Source organism: Trichechus manatus, unplaced genomic scaffold, assembly GCF_000243295.1.
Source record: "Trichechus manatus latirostris isolate Lorelei unplaced genomic scaffold, TriManLat1.0 scaffold00116, whole genome shotgun sequence".
In the NCBI taxonomy this organism is placed as follows: Eukaryota; Metazoa; Chordata; class Mammalia; order Sirenia; family Trichechidae; genus Trichechus; species Trichechus manatus.
In genome coordinates, this window is record NW_004444052.1 from 2,158,774 (window position 1) to 2,176,987 (window position 18,214).

Consider the following 18,214-nt stretch of genomic DNA (forward strand, 5'->3'; position numbering starts at 1 on the left):
GTCAAGCTGATTCCGACTCATAGCAACCCTACAGGACAGAGTAGAACTGCCCCATAGGGTTTCCAAGGAGCGGCTGGTGGATTTGAACTGCTGACCTTTTGGTAAAAGTCCATTAGCTCTTATCTGTGAATGTATCTGAAGCACCACCACAGGGGGAGGCATTGTGGGAGTTCGCTACCATAGTGTGGGTGTGGGTGATGGGGGGATGCATAGACGGGCAAAGAGATCAGTCAGGGTTTCCAAAAACCTGAACCAGCTCCTGGTTTGCTCTCACTTCTTGCTTGGAGACCCTTAGCCCTCACGAATGAAGGCCAGTATGACTAGCGGCACTGGGCCCAAAGCCCACGAGGAACCTCTGGTGCAGATCTGCCCCTCGCAGTGCTAGCGCAGCCCACAGGGACAGTAACAATGCTTGCCCAGCTCCACAGGGTCCCCAGCCAGCACAGAGCGACTGTGTCCCGACCTGAGAGCCAGGGGCGAGAAGGCTGGCTTTATCTCCAGTTGGTACCAGGGTGGGGGCAAAGGCAACTTCTCCGACTTCAAAACCATGGTCAACATGAGAGGCAGTAACAAGGAGGCTCGGTAGAGGGCGCCCTGAGATGGGATTTTTAACTACAAGACAAGCAAGTAAAAAAGAAAATGTGCAATCTCAAGCAAATCAGTAGTAGAATGTTTATAGCCTTATTAATTACAGGTATGTACTCCCTGAGTGGTGTAGATGGTGAACACACTCAGCTGCAAACCAAAAGGTTGGGGGTTTGAGTCCACCTAGATATGCCTTGGAAGGAAGGCCTCGTGGTCTACTTCCAAAAAATCAGCTATCGAAAACCTTATGGAGCTCAGTTCTACTCTGACACACATGGGGTCACCATGAGTCAGAGTCAAGTTGACAGCAACTGGTATATAATAAAATGCTTTATATAACCTCTCACAAGGATGTTAAACAAATTAGAGCCATCATGTTTTGTGGTTAAGACATTACTTCTTAAAAGAGAGTAATGCTTCTCACATAAAGATGGATGAGAACGAGAACCTGAGATGTGGGACACGTGGGCAGGAGGCCTTTCCAGGATCTGCTCCTCGCTGGCATTCCTACCGCTTGTCTCATTTTGGGGTTCCCATTTGGGAAGGAGTTGGTTCCAAGGAGTTCCAATATTACTAAAGGTATGGGAGGTAAAAATTCATTCCAATGCGGAAAACTAAAACCTGAAGAAATAGATTCTATTTAAGGAAGATACGGAGTTTAGAGAAACGTCCCAGTGGTTAGGGTTTTAGTTACCAAGGCAAATGGGGAGGTTTTAATATCACACTTAAGTCTGGAAAAACTTACGTAGGCAGAAGTATTAGGACAATCAAGTAGCTCGAGGGTCAGTAAATAGACTAATGGTTAGAGTAAGAAAATCAAGAAACTAAAAGCCATCTCAATTGTATGTCAACTGTTTAAGCTTTACTTAAAGCGAAATTAGAGTGTGAAAGCTATTTGACAATATGTGAGCACAAATTCAAAACAATAAAGAAAAGCATATATAAATGGTCTGAGCAATGCAAAAACTTACATCTATTAAATACACAAACAACACTTGTTTAAATGCAACATCCATTTTATACTGACTTCCGCAGTCATTTTTAATCAAAGGCTGCACAAATATTTCAGAGTGATTGGTTTCAACAGTTTAAATTAAACCCACAGTTTTGATGTGAAATGGAAAAGCCTAGCAACTGACAGCCACAGTGCACGTAATGGCTCCTAGTAGACGTAATTTTGTTTAAAAAACAAAAAGAAAATCTGGATCTCTGCTAAGGTTCAGCCCTGAAATGGAGAATGAGGTAATTTTATTTTTCCACTGTGGGATCCCGTGCCACGATCTAAATCCTGGGTCAGACATAGAACGGAAGAACAGGAGGGAGACTGAGAATACTGGCCTCCAGCTCTTGTTGGACAGATGAACACGGTGTGGCTGGAGAGGGGTGAGCAACTTGTGGAAGGTCACGCCATGACCCAAGGCCTCCAGCTTGGACGCGCTCTTTAATGAGCGAGCGGAGGCTCCCTGTGTGGAGCAGAACTCCTGGTGCATGCGGCTCTGTCCAGGTTTCTGAAGCTCCATGACTAGCTCCTTTGTCACAGCAGCTTGAGATACTTGCCTTATCAGTACATCACTGAGCAAACCAAAATATACCACTGAATCCAAGGAGCAATGTATTGACCGCCATACGCCTTGGGTATGCACCCAGCACTGCTGGGTAATGAATGGGCTGCTTCCTGGTGACGTACTGATGTTATGCGATGGTGGGTGACTGGCGTGTGATGTGTACCCTGTCCTCCTTTGTCACATGAGGGAGGTCTGAACTTTGCCTTCAGTAGCAGCTCATTCAAACTGGGTCCTGCATACTCACAGCCCCACCTCCAGGGAACCAGAGGTCCACCTGGTTGACACGTCTCCAAACTCCAAAGGCACCATTTCTTGTTCCGATTCAAGTTAGGAAACATTTGCTTCTACGTCTTCTAGTAAAGACCAACCTCCGTCCCACTGAATTCCCACAAAGTTGTACAGTGAACAGTAGAACCCCATCTCCCTGCTTTCCCTGCTGCTTTAATCTTCTTAAAGAAACCACTTCTATTTCGGGCGGGAGACAGTTCCCTAGTCCTTGTGCGCTTGTGTAAATACACATATTGTAGAAGCTGACGTAAGTCTTGTTCGTAAAGGGCACTTGAAGTTGCAAGACCTAACTTAAAACAGGCTACCAGAGGAAACACGTTTGCTGAATCTGTGTGTAGCTGACAGCCGTCTATAAAAATGCATATATCTTAGCAGTCTTTAGAGACCCTGGTTGATTGCAAATGAAGCCGAGGAGAAAATTACCACTAACAGTAAATATTTTGGAAGGTTTTGAAGGCTATCATTCTCCTAGAACCACTTGGCCTTGGTAACTTTATTTTTTCATGATTTGGGAGGCCCACTTTTGGTGCTATGCTTAAAACTCATTGCCATCAAGTCAATTCCAACTCACAGCGCCCCTACAGGACAGAGTAGGACTGCCCCATAGGGTTCCAAAGCTGTAATCTCTACAGAAGCAGACTGCCATACCTTTCTCCCGAGGAACGGTTGGTGGGTTCAAACTACAGACCTTTCTGTTAGCAGCCGAGTGATTAACCACCGCACCTCCAGAACGCCATGCTGTACCTGGGGAGCTGTCAGAGCTAAGAGTTGTAACCTCCTCTCTTAGAGAAGAAAATGAAGTCTACCCTAAATCAGGGTCTCACCATCTACCCTTCACTGTTTTCCCTTTTGTGATCAGATCAGACAGGAAGCCACGTAACTTCTGACACCTTTTCTGACTTGTGAGTGGAGTTAGGATCATTTTGATCACATAGTAACATTTTTCTCATTTTGACCAATTGTATAGTCATTTTTGAACAGAAAGGCAGCAGGCCCTTTGTTAAACTTTTCTTGACATCCTGTGTTATGTGTGGTTGGAGCAGCTGACAGGTCATGTGATGTTTTCGCTGCTTCGAAGGACAGAAATAGAGATTCAGAAGAACCACACAGCAGAGGACCGCGAAAGTTTACCAAACATGTTGCTTAAAAACACACTTCCCCCCCGGTTCAAATGCTTTTTACACAAGCGCAGTGTGAGGGCCGTGGGTGAGAGGGGTTTGTCTGCAGAGCGCGGCAGGAGCAGTGGGGTTAGGAAGCGGCTAACGTGTGCACAGAGCCCTCGTCACGTCCTGTACCGCAGTGTTGGTTAAAAGCAAAGGATCAGGACATAAACACCCTTCCTTGCCCTGTGGCCTGGTTTGATTGATGAGGTTTAGAGATCTGCCGGCTGGCTAAAGGAGAGACCAGAAACCACGGCTAATGGGTACAGACCAGCACATGCTGTCCTGGGCACCGGCCTGCTGGGAACTTACTTAAGCAGAAAGACTGTTAAATACAAGAACGGATTTCTCAAGGCGATATAACTACAACATATAAATACTTCCCGTTTTGCAACACACATTTTCACTGTATCCCTCCCACTTGGGTGTGAAGGGAGAAAACTCCAGCCAGAGTGCTAGTGAGTCTTTAAGTCAATGTGTTTCTAGAAACCAAGGCTACAGAAAAAGTTACTCTTCCTCTCCCTGCAGAAGGAAAGACCACAAAAGGGGAAACAATGTTTACTTTTCTCACTTCTTGCTCTACAGAGACATTTAATAACTTTTCTGATACTTGGGAAATGTAACCATTGTCCCAGGAGTCCCTGGGTGGTGCAGTTGATTAAGGGCTGGACTAAGACCTGAAAGGTTGGTGGTTTGAGCCCCCCCTGAGGTGCCTCGGAAGACAGGCCTGGTGATCTGCTTCCGAAAGGCCACAGCCTTGAAAACCCTGTGAAGCACAGTTCTGCTCGGCACACGCGGGGTCGCCATGAGTTGGAATTGACTTCACGACAACTGGTTTCTTGGTTAATGATTCTCTGGGAGAGAGATCTGGAAAAGGCTCGGGGTGGGGGGACCACAGAGCTCCCCCTGACTGGAAGTGGAGGCCCTGGCCTCACTGAGCTTCCTCTCCTCTGGACCTCATCTGTCCTCTGCTCCTTCAAGGTCATCGCGAGGACTTGGGGGGCTGGGTATCAGGTGGCTCTCACCATGGTCACGAAGCTTTATTCTGCACTGTTCTGACCTATCCTAAGCCACTAACATCAAGTGCTACAGTTTCTGTGGGTATCGGCCAGCCAGGGACATTTACGAAGACAAACCACTTGTTAATGGTAGAAAAGCAAACCAGGGGGAGAGGAACTCTGGCACAAAACAAATCCAACACAAGGAGCGAGGGGCAGTAGCTGGGTTTTGCCCATCGATGCAAACAAGTGGTCCCCATGCCCACAGTGAAGAACCCACGAACGAGCAAGGGTTCCTGCCCACGTGCAAATGGCACCACATTCCCTGGGACACGTGGCTGCAGGGCCAGCCTCATTGTGGACTTCCTGGGCAACCTGGTCAGGTTCTTGCTGGTCTCACCGATTCAGCCCAGTGCCACTGAGACCCCTCGAGGCAGGGGCAGAACAAATGGCAACTGGACATTTAGATGACCCACCACGTGCCCTTCTGGAACACCAAGAAGAGATGCCGTAAGAGGAGCGCTCTGGTGTGGGCTTGCACCGAGGTCCCGCACAAAGGCTGAGCTGCCCAACCTCGTTTCTCAGCACTGCACTGAAAAGGGCCTTTCTGCCCTTGCATTTTTCAGTTCCATTTGTCTACAGTCACTCGATGTGGAGAACATCACCCTGTCTTCACGGTCCCGGGCATGAGCACCTCACAGGCGGCGTGCCCTTCCAGATACGTCTATAGCTAAACGACTTGCAATGAAAAATAACGTGCTGGGGATGTTTCTTTGGTTGGCCGAGTCAAAGGATGTCCCTAACTACTCTAAAAAGGGAAAGGGCCACATCCCCGTCCTTGGGGAGACCTGCTTTCCTGTCTTCCTGGATGAGGGAATTCTGGTTGGAATAGGTGCAGAAGGGGATGCCAGGTTGGCTAGCTCGTGATTTCAGCAGTCCTAGTGCAGGAACTGCGTGATCTGCGCTTCTGGGGGAAGGTTCATGATATGAGTCCTGCAAAATCAACTCTGCAGCCATGGCTGGCGTCTGATGCTACTTCCTGAGTCCACAGAAACCCTAACAACATGAAACGGCCCACAAGTACAGGTTCTAGTTGTGGAATGAAGAGTCTCCAGTAGATCTTTCCTCGATTTAGGGGAGAATTTGTTTTTCAGTTTGCTCTTTAAGAGCCCACCCCACAAGCATGAAATAGTCACACGTCTTAGAAAATACTGCTGTTTAATTTTCTACTCGTGGACTTTTAAAAAGTTAACATAATTAAATGCTTTTTCCAGCCCCCACTGATTCCACCCCGAACTATGCACTCATACATATGGAGGAAAACCTGCTAGCAGCAGCTCAGGACGTGAACCGGGGCGGTCCTACCCATGGGTTACGGAGTACTCAGGTGCGAGGCAACCCTGTTGTGTCCATAGCCGACATTATGGCCTTACGTTCTTTGTCCGCGAGGAATAATACAATGCACAGCACCGAAAACACAGAACACAAAATGCTCGCCTTTGTTTTTTCTCTTGCCTTATATTTAGCTTGTATTCCCATCCCCACTATCTTTGACACCAGCCAACTAATATATATCTTGAAACCCAAACCAAACCAGTTGCTGTCGAGTCAATTCCAACTCATGGCGATACCCCGGTTACCTATTACGAAAAATAGTTCTCTTGTAATTTCCTCTTACATTTATGTACAAATGACAGGTTTGTGGAACGGCTGCAAATCAGGTACAATGTTCATCGATACAACACGCTTCAACCGGAGGCGGGCTGAGTACGCAGGCAACCACCGTATCGTATTAGAGACATTTTATTGAAAATGCGAAAATAGGAAACGTATTATAGCCTAAAATAAATTACATAACATATACAGTATATATTTATATCTTTAAAATATTTTTTTTTTGTTTGTTTAGGTTCTTTCAGTCTAGGAATTTCGACTAAATCAAGAATTTCATGAATGGTGTCCATAATTTTGAAAGAAAAAAACCCGCTTTCCAAAACTTAGAAAAATATACTGCACTAAATGGATTTCCAATGCTTCACTTTCAGGGAAGATCACATAGTGACTCTGCTACCGCTTATAAAATGTCTTGTTTTACTGCGTGGTATGAGAGGGAGGTACCGTGGCATAGGCCAGTGGCCTGTCCGCAGAGTTAGGACTAAGAATGACAGAACCAGGGGATACATCTACTTCCAACGTTACAGCACGGTGGCCTGGCATTCGAATGCTAGATTATGACTTAAAGCTTCAGTTCACTTTAAACTAAAATGTCAAGTTAGAATGCTCCGCTAAATTTGCGCTAATGCCATCTTCAGGGGAGGTGAGTGAAAAGCCAGCCTTCGGGGAAAGGCACAGGAAAGAGGCTGCCACCTGGAGAAGCAGTGGGTGACAACTTTCAAAGGTTAGCTTGCATACATACATGGGGGGTGGGGGGGGGCATGGGAACTGACAGCTCACCTGGAATCTAGGAAAATGAAATGCTGTCATTGCATCGTGTCAGCCGGACACTCCCCTGACGTCTCAGGCCTTCCTACGTGAGGCTGTCTCCGTGCGTCGGTGCGGGCTCACAATGCCTGTTCTTGGTGGTCAGGCTCTTGGCTGCAGCCTGAAGCTTGGCCCTCACGTTTGTGTGGTGGAGTTTACACCTCTGTGGCTGAAGGGGAGAAGAGGCTGCTGGGGTCCCGTCTGTCTGTACAGCCATGTCGTCGTCGCTGGTTGCCGTCAAGTCGGTTCTGACTCATGGCAGCCCCGTTCGTGCAGAATAGAACTGCTCTATAGGGGTTTCGAGGCTGTGACCTTTCGGAAGCAGATCGCCAGGCCTTTCTTCCGAGGCTCCTCTGGGTGGGTTTGAACTGCCAACCTTTCAGCTAGTAGTCCAGTGCTTAACCATGTGTGCCACCCAGGGACAGCCATGTTACTGCCAAGAAAACTGAAGACAGCTGGGTTTCAACCAGTTGATTCTTAAGAAGGAGGAGAAGGGACAGAGTCTGTGGCCTGCCGGGCAGCGGTGGCCCGAGAGGCAGCCGAGAGGCGGTGGCACAGCCACAGTCCTTTGGTTCCGTGTGGAGATTGTCCCGTGGAGGAGGAGGAGGAGGCGGCTTCTACTGTGAGGCAGCCGTGTCTTTTGGGTTTTCATGAAGCAGGGGAATGAATTCAATTGTTTTGTTGGTTTGTTTTTACAAAGCAACAGCAAAGACCTTCCTCTAGGCCCCACATCTGCGTGAGCATACCCAGTATGCTAGTGAATTTACATGAAACCTTTAATCAAGGCCTCTTTCGTTTCAAAAAAAAGAAAGGAACAAAACGATGGGAGAAGAAACGGTGCTGAAGCGTGGCCCCCGCTGTCCCTGCAGCGAACAGCCCTACTGGCTCTCTTCTCGCATCTCCACAAGGTCCGCCACCTCCTCCGCCCGCGGCATGTCGGTCATGGCGGAGTCCTCCCCCTCGGCGGCGGACTCGTTCTCCATCTTCTTTTTCTACACCAAAGAAAACCCGTCATCAGGGAGCTGGGGACAAGGACACAGCACAGCAGGACCAAGGGCAGGGGGCGGCTGCCTGGGTTTTCGGGGCCCCTCACTGCAGACTTGGGGTGCCCTCGTCTAGCAGCCAGGTCCTGGCTGCATCTCAGAGCAGCCTTGAGGATCAGGGCCACCATCTGGCCTGCCTGCACTCCAAGGGGCACTCTGGGGGATACAGACCCCCCACCCTCCACCGTGCCCTCAGGAACCCACCATCAGTGCTGGCAAAGCCTCCAAGGGAACCTGGCTCTGCGGAGGACACGCGGCCCTGCGGCCCTTTCCACCGGCGCTGCGGTCTCCTCTCGGCCCACTCCTCACGGCCACCGCCGGCCTATTTCCCCTCCTCCTCCCTAAGGCCTTGGTTTCAGAATACTCTCCCTGCTCTGTCACCGTCCCCTGGGGGCTGCTCTGGGCCGGCCATCCTTCTCTCCAGCCCTCCTCCTGCCCTACTTTCTGGTGGGTGAGCTCACAGCCATGTGCCCATGCTCTCGGGGAACCCTTCTCCACGCCTTGACCTCACCTGTTTCCGGTAGACGTAGCAGGCGGCTATGGCGACCATGGTGGACTCGCCCACGAACCCCGCGAGGAGAGAGCCGACGCCCAGAGTGGCTCCGTGGACCCTGGGGACGAGAAGGTGAGTGCGGTTGGTCTGTTAAGGCCACGTCGCAGCACAAAGAGAGCGCCCAACCCCAACCACGGCTCAGACGCGCAACGTGGACAACACGGAAGAACGACCCACAGTCTCGCTCCTCTGGCTTGGGTGGGGGCTGCGCCTAACACCCATCGCTGTGCCACGTGGTGCGGGAACCCTGAACTCAGAGCCAAGCGGCGCCCCTCCCGGGAGGAGCACTGGTGGACCCCTCCCCTCCACCTCTCAGCTCCACCCTGCACTCCTCATCGCCTGACCTCCCAAAGTCTCCAGCCTACCGCCTGACATGCAGATTTAGGGTGCATCAGCCCCTGCAATTGTGTGGGCCAATCTGTTGTCTGACCCACAGATTTGGGACTTGCCAGCCCCCACAACTGTGAGCCATTTCCTTGAAGTAAACCTCTGTATTTACACATACACACACACCTTACTGGTTTTGCTCCTCCAGAGAACCCACACGAAGCCCCCCTTTGCTCTCCCACCCTCACTGTGATGGCTGACCAAGTGGAGTTCCATTTGTTCTCAAGACTGGGGGCTCCCCGAGGGCAGGGCCATGTCCTCCCTCCTTGTGCCTTGCCCCCAGTGTGTTCGCGGAGCCCACAACAGTGCCTGGCTCATAGTTGGTGCGTATACACCTGAACCCGGAAGCATCTGGTGCCTGGGAGACAAGCAGGACACCCACTCTGCATTTCCAATTCTAGAAACACTTGGGGGTTTCATCCAAAATGCAGTTTACCTCCGACAGGGTCCTGCAGGCACAGGACCAGCCCCCACCCGATGACGTACCCTAGGTAGGGCAGGACCACGAGGCTGGTGATGAGGACGATGATGCGCAGCACGGAGCTGGGGGCCAGGACGAAGGTCTTCTTCAGTGTCATCAGCCACCCGGTCAGGTGGGCCCTCACAGTGACTGTGGGGAAGAGCAGAGGCCTGTCAGCAACGCTGCCTGGTTCGCTACTCGGCTTCCCGCCTCCTCAGGGCTGGCCCGTAGGGTCTGGATGGCAGGGCAGGCCGGCTCCTTGCTACATGTCACCACCCATTTCCCAGTGTCTCTACAGGCCCGGCTGCTTCTGCACTGGTTCTGCCCCATCCCGCACCCCCAGCCCTGGCCCAGCCTCAGACTCTGAGCCTTCACTTCTAGAAGAGGAAGCAGGCTTAGAGAGAGGAAGTGACTTGGCGGTGGTTCCGCACTGGTGACCAGGAGAGCTGGACCTGAGACCAGTCTCCCGGCCCCAGTCTGAAGCTGGCTTCCCAGCTTAATGATTTTAGGGGGGCTTTCTGGGCAATTAACTTCTGAATAGGTAATGACATGCACTTAGTATAGAATTCAAAAGGTGCAAAAGTGGGAGGAAGAACCTTTTTGCTATATTCCCCTTCGCATCTTTTAAATCCTATATATAGAGGCATCCGCTGTTCTGTTTCCTGAGTTACCTCCAGAAATGGGGTATAGATATACAAGCATTTATACATACATACTATATACAGATACACACACACACGTTACACATTTGTTATGGAAATGGTAGCATACTTATCAACCATTCTGCATGCTGCCTTTCTCATTTGATAGATAACTACCTCGTTCTTGTAGCACCTCTATATCCATTTGGGAATCTTCCAACTGGCTTATGGTGTGGCTATCAGCATCTCCCTTTCTGACCATACGCTGTCCAGCCTCAACTCTGCCCCTGGCCTCTTCTTTCTCAGCAGCCCCTCTCCTGTGTGCATCTCCACGTTTTAGCAGTAAGCTCACTCTGCTTGTGGTGTACAGGTCTATGAATTTTAGTGCACACATCGGTTTGTGTAACCACCACCACAATCAGGGCACAGAAGTCTGGTTGCTCTAAAAGATTCCTCAAAAAGCTCCTTGGGATCGCCCTTTGGATCACATTCTTTTGACTGTGTTTGTAACCTCTGTACTTTAAAAAAACAAATTATTCCCGTTTGAGTCGTTTCTTGAACTTTCAACCTACTTTGCACCTTCCTAATCCTTTGTGAAATTTTCCATTTTCGCTTGTGATGCGATCGCACATGTTTCCAAAGAAAGAAGATGTAATCAGGCATGAGGGTAAATAGGAATTTCTCTCCATCCCCTTTTCTTTTTCTTTACCTGGGACTGGGAAGAAGGAGAAGATCCGCAAGGGAACAACACAGAGTTCTGCGAAGGCAAAGTCCACACCAATGATGTCTATCAAAATTTTCTCGGAAACATTGGGGGTCCAGAACATCACAAAGCAGAGCTGGGGGGAGAAAGACACTCAGTAAGGCTGTAAGGCAAGGGCATAAGGGAGTGAGATGGGAGTCCAGTGTTACATGAACCCCAAGGACTTCTGAAAGATGGCGCCCAGTCTGGCGGCTGCATACTAGTCCCAGGCTGCCCCTTGCCTGTTCACCCTCACCTGCCAACAGAGGCCCCAGTGCAGGTCCATTTGCCACATCTGCCCTGAAGGGGCCCTGCAGTGGGGCAAATGTGGCACATCCAATGGTAGGTGGGTACCTTAGTGGGGAGCTGTGCCGGGGGGAGGCCAGGGTGCTCTCAGGAAAAGCTTAACTAGGGTGTGAAAAGGCTCAGTCAGTTCAGGGTGGCTGTGTCTGTTAACATGATTTTTACAGCTATGATAAAATAATTAAAAGTGACCTAGAAGCATTTGGATGTATGTATAACCACAATGAATAAGCACACATAATGGAAAATACAATATTTAGATTAATTATAGACTTGTAAACTTTTCTGGAGTCCCTAAGTGGTGCCAATGGTTAATGCGCTTGGCAGATAACTGAAAGGCTGGAGGTTCAAGCCCACCCAAGGTCACCTCAGAAGAAAGGCCTGGTGATCTACTTCCAGAAAACCAGTCATTGAAAACCCTATGGCGCACAGTTCTACTCTGACACACATGGGGTTGCCATGAGCTGGAGTTGACTCGATGGCAACTGGTCATCTGGTTTAAACTTTTCAAGGTCTAGTTAAGAGAATAAGAGAAGAGACAACAGCAACACAATCTGGAACCTGGGAAAGCAGATGCGCAAATGGTAACTGATTTAAGAGACTCCAGAAAAATGGGATCCTAAACCGACAGGGGAAGGTCAGTGGAGATCATTCCCCCCACCCCCCACCACATCCTCACAGGAGGCATGGTGCAGGACCTTCTGGAAGCAGGGGTGAAGGTGGGGCAAAAGCCAGGCTGGCTGGACATCTATTTAGTAAGCAATTAGGGCCACAGTACCTCTTGTACAACTGCCAACTGTGCCTCCATGAACCTGGCAGGAAACCAGAGTTTAGTTTCTGGAGAAGGTAAAACAGGTTATCAAGCACAGTTGAAGGCAGAGTTACCATACAGAAAACAGGGGGATTAAGGGAAGGATGACATATTGAAAATCCTGGCCTTCTTCCCCTACTTAGCTCCTTTCAAAGGAAAGTGAGTTGAGTAATCTCTGAGAAATCTAACCAACCCAAGAAAGAAGATCTAAAGTTCCTAAAAATGAGAGGTTCCCAATGAAACAGCCCCTCCAGACCAGTCATCAGTGAGGACCACAGGTGATACACCTTACCCTCGTGTTCACAGTTCCCAACCAGTCTAGTGCCCCACTCTTAAAAACAAGTAGACAACCAGGGACCATCAAACTTGGAGGAAGACCTCTGATATGAAGAGGTTAAAATAAATCAAAACACACACACACACAAACTTAGATGAAACAGAAACAATGCAGAGACAGAAAGAAAACTTCCCTATTGATATTCTCCGAGAGATGGGAGAAGATATTGCATCCTTGAAACAAGAACACAATGAGAATGTGATTAAAAAAAGGACATTGAAAGAACACAGAACTTCTCGGAATTAAAAAGATGAAAGCAGAAATGAAGACATCACTAAATGATGATGGTAAGATAAAGCTGAGGAAATCTAGAACAAAGAGCAGAAGGACTAAGACATGAGAATAGATTTAAAAAAAAAAAAAGGACCAGACTAGGAGGTCCAACATTCAAATAACTGGAGTCTCGGGAAGAGAGAACAGTGAAACTCTCAGAGCTGAAAGATACAAGCATCAAGACTGAAGGAGCCCCCCATTGGAAGCAGCACAGTAGATGGAAGGAGACCCACTGGGCACATCACTGAACACAACTGGGGACAGAGAGACGATCTTAAGAGTGGCCAGCTTCAGATGTCTCAATAGCACTAAAAGCTAGAAGACATGAGGTGGTAACTTCTGAGGGAAAACGATTTTGATCCTAGAACTTTAAACCAAGCAATCCGTCAACTGTGAGTTTAGCAGAGAGACACTGTCAGATAGTCAAGGCCTCAAAAAATTTACCACCCATGCACACTTTTTTAAGGAGCTAGTGGGGGTGTGCTCTGCCAAAACAAAGGAGTCATAAAGGAAGGACGAGAAAAACACAGGATCCAAGACACAGGGGATTGAACCTCAGAAAAAGGCAAGCGGAATCCCTGGGATGGCCAATATGGAGAGCCCAGCATGGCTGTGACAGGCCCCCTGTCAGCCTGCTGCACTGGGGGCAGGTCTAAGGCTCTGAGAGACTCTTCTTCCAGAAGGTGAAACAACTGAATGCCTAATGTGTTTGAACACATGGAAGAGGATTAAGACTGTTCCTAAGTTGAGGAAAAACTAATTTTTTTTTTTTTTAGGAAAGAAAGGGAATCAAGGCTCAGCTATTGCAGCCCATCAAAAGAGTTGAAAGGGGGTGCCTCTAGGAGTGGGGAAGGAGAGAGGGTAGTTTGGGAGAACGGTTATTTTTGTTAACAATCCTTATAGAATTGACTGTTTCACCTACGTGCCTGTGTTAACTGGTTTAAAAAAACCTGAACTGAAAAGTGTAAAGCTAGAACTTTGGAGGATAATGCTAAAAACATACCAGTTCCATCAAATGTTTTTCTCCCTTTCTTAAGATGCAAGTAATTCTTCTTTAAAATATAAGCAATGTATTATAAAATGAATTTTAGTCATGCAAAAACAGAACACTGAAATTTTAGAATACAGCATCCTTTAGGCTTTGAGTAATTTGAAAGTTTCATGGAATAAGGCTGGTCCTATTTACTGTGTCATGTTGAAGTATTTTAAAAATACCTTAGAGAATCTATTATAAACATGCATCACTTTATAAATGCAATACAGCTTTTTAAATTTTTTTCTATTATGTATTTTTCAATGTCTGGCAAGTACATCCCATTGGTTTTCAAAAATGACAAATGTACTATCATTTAATTCTGTTGCTTGATGCCAGTACTCACACCCTGTCTTTGACATAAGGGAAACATACTTCCTTACATCTAGCAACTCAGAGCTCAGGGATTTTATTATCCTTGGCCAAGTGGGCCCTGCCATCTCTGTCACTGCAAACCTGCTGGCCTGTAACAGGGAGACATCACTCACCCCTACAGACCAGGAATGGCAGCCGCCTCATACACAACTTCAGAACAACGCCACGCACGGCATCAGGACACAATTCACTTCCCTGTCTATATCCCCTCCTGATGAGTACATGGATAATCTCTCCTTCCAGCCTTCCTTTCCATCAGGCCCTCAATTTCATGAGTAAGGATCAGCACAAAGCTGGCTCCTGGGAGGCGGAGGTCAATATATATCTCCACTGTCCAACTTCTCCATCGTCTCTGACACCAGCTGCTCCCTTCTCTATTTCTCTGCTGAGTTCAGTAATTTGCTGCTACATCACACAGATCTCACAGGCTGTAATTACGGTTATGTGGTTTATCAGGGCAAAGGATAGATTCAGAAGTAACAGGACAGAATACAATGCAGGAGTAACACAGGATTAACATGAAGAGGTACTCAGGCATGGTTTGGAAAGGTCGCCAAAGCGAAGGGCAGGTCCCTTCCCCAGGAAGTTCTCCTTTCTTCCAGGATTCTTACCCTCAGGAAGCTTCCTCGAGCCTTAGTGTTTCCGGATTTAGCAGCCTGTCCATGCACTCATTATTGGTTACCAAGTGGGCTCACAGACCCACATTAGGAGCATTAACACAAGCCCTCAGGTGCGGCCAGGTAGCCTACTGCTCTAAGATTTATTTCACAGAGGCCAGGGACAAAGTTCAAACCGCTTGAGGTGAAGTAACTCTTAACTCCACAGCCCCCAGATATTTTCCATAGCAGTGAAGCTGTAAGGAATTTGAGATAAGTGAGCAACGCCCCCAAGTCTGGACAGGATCTGGGCCTCCAGACCTACTTCCTCAGTGGTTAGAGTGAGGGACACCTAGATCATGTTCTGGTAAAAACAAACTTCCAGGAGAATCATTAACGTGCTTTCTTTATTTTGCAGGCCGCGACCTTCTGAATGCAGGATAACGCCTCAAACGAATGTTGCAATATCTCTGATTTGCAAAATCATTATAAAGTGGCTTCTGAGTTACAACACCATCCCGTCTCTCAGCTTGTTGTACTGTGGTGGCTTATATGTTGTTGCGATACTGGGAGCTATGCCACTGGTATTTCACATACTAGCAGGGTCGCTCACGGTGGACAGGTTTAAGCAGAGCTTATAGACTAAGACAAGGAAGAAAGGCCTGCCAATCTACTTCCAAAAATTAGCCAATACAAACCCTGTGGATCACAGAATATTGTCTGATACTTCAACTTAGTTATTTTGAATGCATCATCAGCAGAGATCAGTTGCTGGAGAAGGACATCATGTTTGGTAAAGTGGAGGACAGTAAGGTGAGAGAAACTCTCAGTGAGACAGATTGACACAGTGGCCTCAACAATGGGCTCAAATGTACCAGTGATCATGAAAATGGCACAGAACCAGGCAACATTTCCTTCTCTTACACAAGGGATCGTCATGGGTTAGAGCTGACAGGACAACAACTAACACAAGTTACCACAAACAAGAAAAAGAAGGATGTAATTGCAGGTTAGAGACAAGGATGGCACAAGTAAGTGTCTGTGGCAAACAAGTCGGGTAGTTCTTCCCTCTGGCCTCTCTGCATTGAAGCTCTTTCATCTCTTAGGAGATGACCAGTTAGCCTTTGAAGAAGGGGACACAATGATTATGAGCCTGCCCAGACCACTTGAGACATTTACATCACAAATACCAAAGCTTAACCTGGGTCAGACTATTCATATAGCTGGACTATATGAAGAAGAACGGGGCATCAGGATTAGAGGAAGACTCATTAACAACCTGCGCTATGCAGATGACACAGCCTTCCTTGCTGAAAGTGAAGAGGACTTGAAGCACTTACTGATGAAGATCAAAGACAACAGCCTTCAGTATGGATTACACCTCAACATAAAGAAAACAAAAATCTTCACAACTGCACCAATAAGCAATTATCATGATAAATGGAGGAAAGACTGAAGTTGTCAAGGATTTCATTTTACTTCGATCCACAATCAACACCCATGGAAGCAGCAGTCAAGAAATCAAAAGACAAATTGCATCGGGAAAATCTGCCACAAAAGACCTCTTTAAAGTGTTGAAAAGCAAAGATGTCACCTTGAAAACTAAGGTGTGCCTGACCCAAGCCATGGTATTTTCAATCGCATCATACGCATGCGAAACCTGGACAATGAGTAAGGAAGACTGAAGAAGAACTGATGCCTTTGAATTGTGGTGTTGGTGAAGAATACTGAATATACCATGAACTGCCAAAAGAAATGAACCTTGGAAGAACTGCAACCAGAACGCTCCTTAGAAGCAAGGATGGCGAGACTACATCTTACATACTTTGGACATGTTGTCAGGAGGGATCAGTCCCCGGAGAAGGACATTATGCTTGGTAAAGTAGAGGGTCAGTGAAAAAGAGGAAGACGCTTGATGAGATGGACTGACACAGTGGCGCAACAGTGGGCTCTAGCCTGACAACTGTGGGCATGGTGCAGGGCCGGGCAGCGTTTTGTTGTACACAGGGTCGCCATGAGTCAGAACTGACTCGACGGCAACAACAACAACGACAACCTGGGTCGGAGCCCTGGTGGCACACAGGTTAAGGGCTTGGCTGCTAACCAAACAAAGGTCAGCAGTTCGAATCCACCAGTTGCGCCTTCGGAACCCTACGGGGCAGTTCCATTCTGTCCTATAGGGTCGCTGTGAGTTGGAATCGACTCGATGACAGTGGGTTTAGTTTTGCTTTTTATCCTCGGTCAAAGGCACCACAGTCTGAGTCAGCTGTGACTAGAACCTCAGAAAGGGGCGACTTTCCCAAGACCTGCTTCCTCACCCACTGGGGTGGGCCCTGGGGCCTTGTTCATGTCTCATGATTCCAACCCAAAGACAGAGTTGGGTCAGGGAGAGTCCCTGACCTTCACTGGGACAATCCAAGTCTCTTTCCAAGAATCTGGGATTGGGACTGGAAGAAACCAGCTATATTCGTCAGCACCTGAACTCAGGGGATCCAACCCCAAGGGGATGACCATTTCTGCATATCCTTAGGGTTCCTAGCTACAAGGGCCCCAGTTTTGAGATAATTTCTATAAGCTATTAACTATGCTTTTGAGGAACTCACAAAGCTTTCTCCAGTAGCCTGACTAATCAGAATTAGCAGTCAATGAGAGATCCTTATCCCCTGCAGCTAGGAAAAGTGAAATACATGCAGCTGTTCTGAATCAAAATAGTCCTGGGCATCATCTTAAACTGGAACTTTTCCTTAGAAAGTATATGTTTATTTAGGTTTAAGTCCCCACTGGCTAAACCAGTGGTTAACCCTCAACAATACCGAGTACAAAGAGGTGGTTATGAGCTTGGCTCTGGAGCCAGACTGCCTGGTTGGAATTCTTTTCGGCTGTCTCCTTGTCATTTGACTCTGGCCAAGTTTGTTAAGCATCTCAAACCCCAACTTCCTCAGCTTCGAAATGGAGATGTATCTACCTCATGCACTGCCCAAAGGAGCCACCTGCTAACTGGACGGTCGGTGCTGAGATAAGAAGCTGGCTCCCTAATGTAATCAACACCCTGCTTCCTTCATTGAGAAAGTCTTGCTTCGCACACAATACCAGCTGGATCAAACCACTGTAGGCTTGAGGGAATAAGTTGATTTGCCTTTTGGGGCCAGCTCCTTATCTCATCTCAGACTGCATAACTGACTGGCCAGACCACCAGTGACAGTCTGGGGACCCCACTCGGAGGAACAGTGAGATATGCCAAAATGCTCGGAACAGTGCTGGCATACGGGCTGTGACCCATCCGTGTTAGCTATTATTACTGTAAACGATTTCCTGGGGCTTTAATCAAATGTTAACACTGGAGTCATCTGTGGGTGGCGAGATGAGGACTGATTTTATTTTCTTCTTTGTACTTGTCCATATTTTCTACAAAGAACGTGCATTCTTTTTTTTAATCAGAAAAACATTTTTTAAATAAAAAGGACCTTGGATATATCTTCATAGGTAAAGTCAACCTTAGCATGTGCTGGTGATGGCTCCTGAGGAGTCTGGCTTCTGAGGTAGGGGCAGCTTTCGGAAGGGGGCTTACAGCTCTGAGGTAGGG

At 47.8% G+C, this 18,214-nt stretch overlaps 1 protein-coding gene across 1 annotated transcript in view; it reads right to left on the reverse strand.

The window, feature by feature from the left end:
• Positions 1–7,515: 7,515 nt before the first annotated feature.
• ANKH (ANKH inorganic pyrophosphate transport regulator) overlaps positions 7,516–18,214 on the reverse strand; it is a 161,387-nt gene continuing 150,688 nt past the window's right edge. The window contains exons 9-12 of the mRNA XM_023738422.1: positions 10,871–11,000; positions 9,547–9,670; positions 8,632–8,731; positions 7,516–8,069 (exon numbers count right to left, since the gene is read on the reverse strand). Of these exons, the coding sequence (XP_023594190.1) occupies positions 7,956–8,069; positions 8,632–8,731; positions 9,547–9,670; positions 10,871–11,000 (468 nt within the window). The 3' untranslated portion in view covers positions 7,516–7,955. The remainder of the gene's footprint in view (positions 8,070–8,631; positions 8,732–9,546; positions 9,671–10,870; positions 11,001–18,214) is intronic.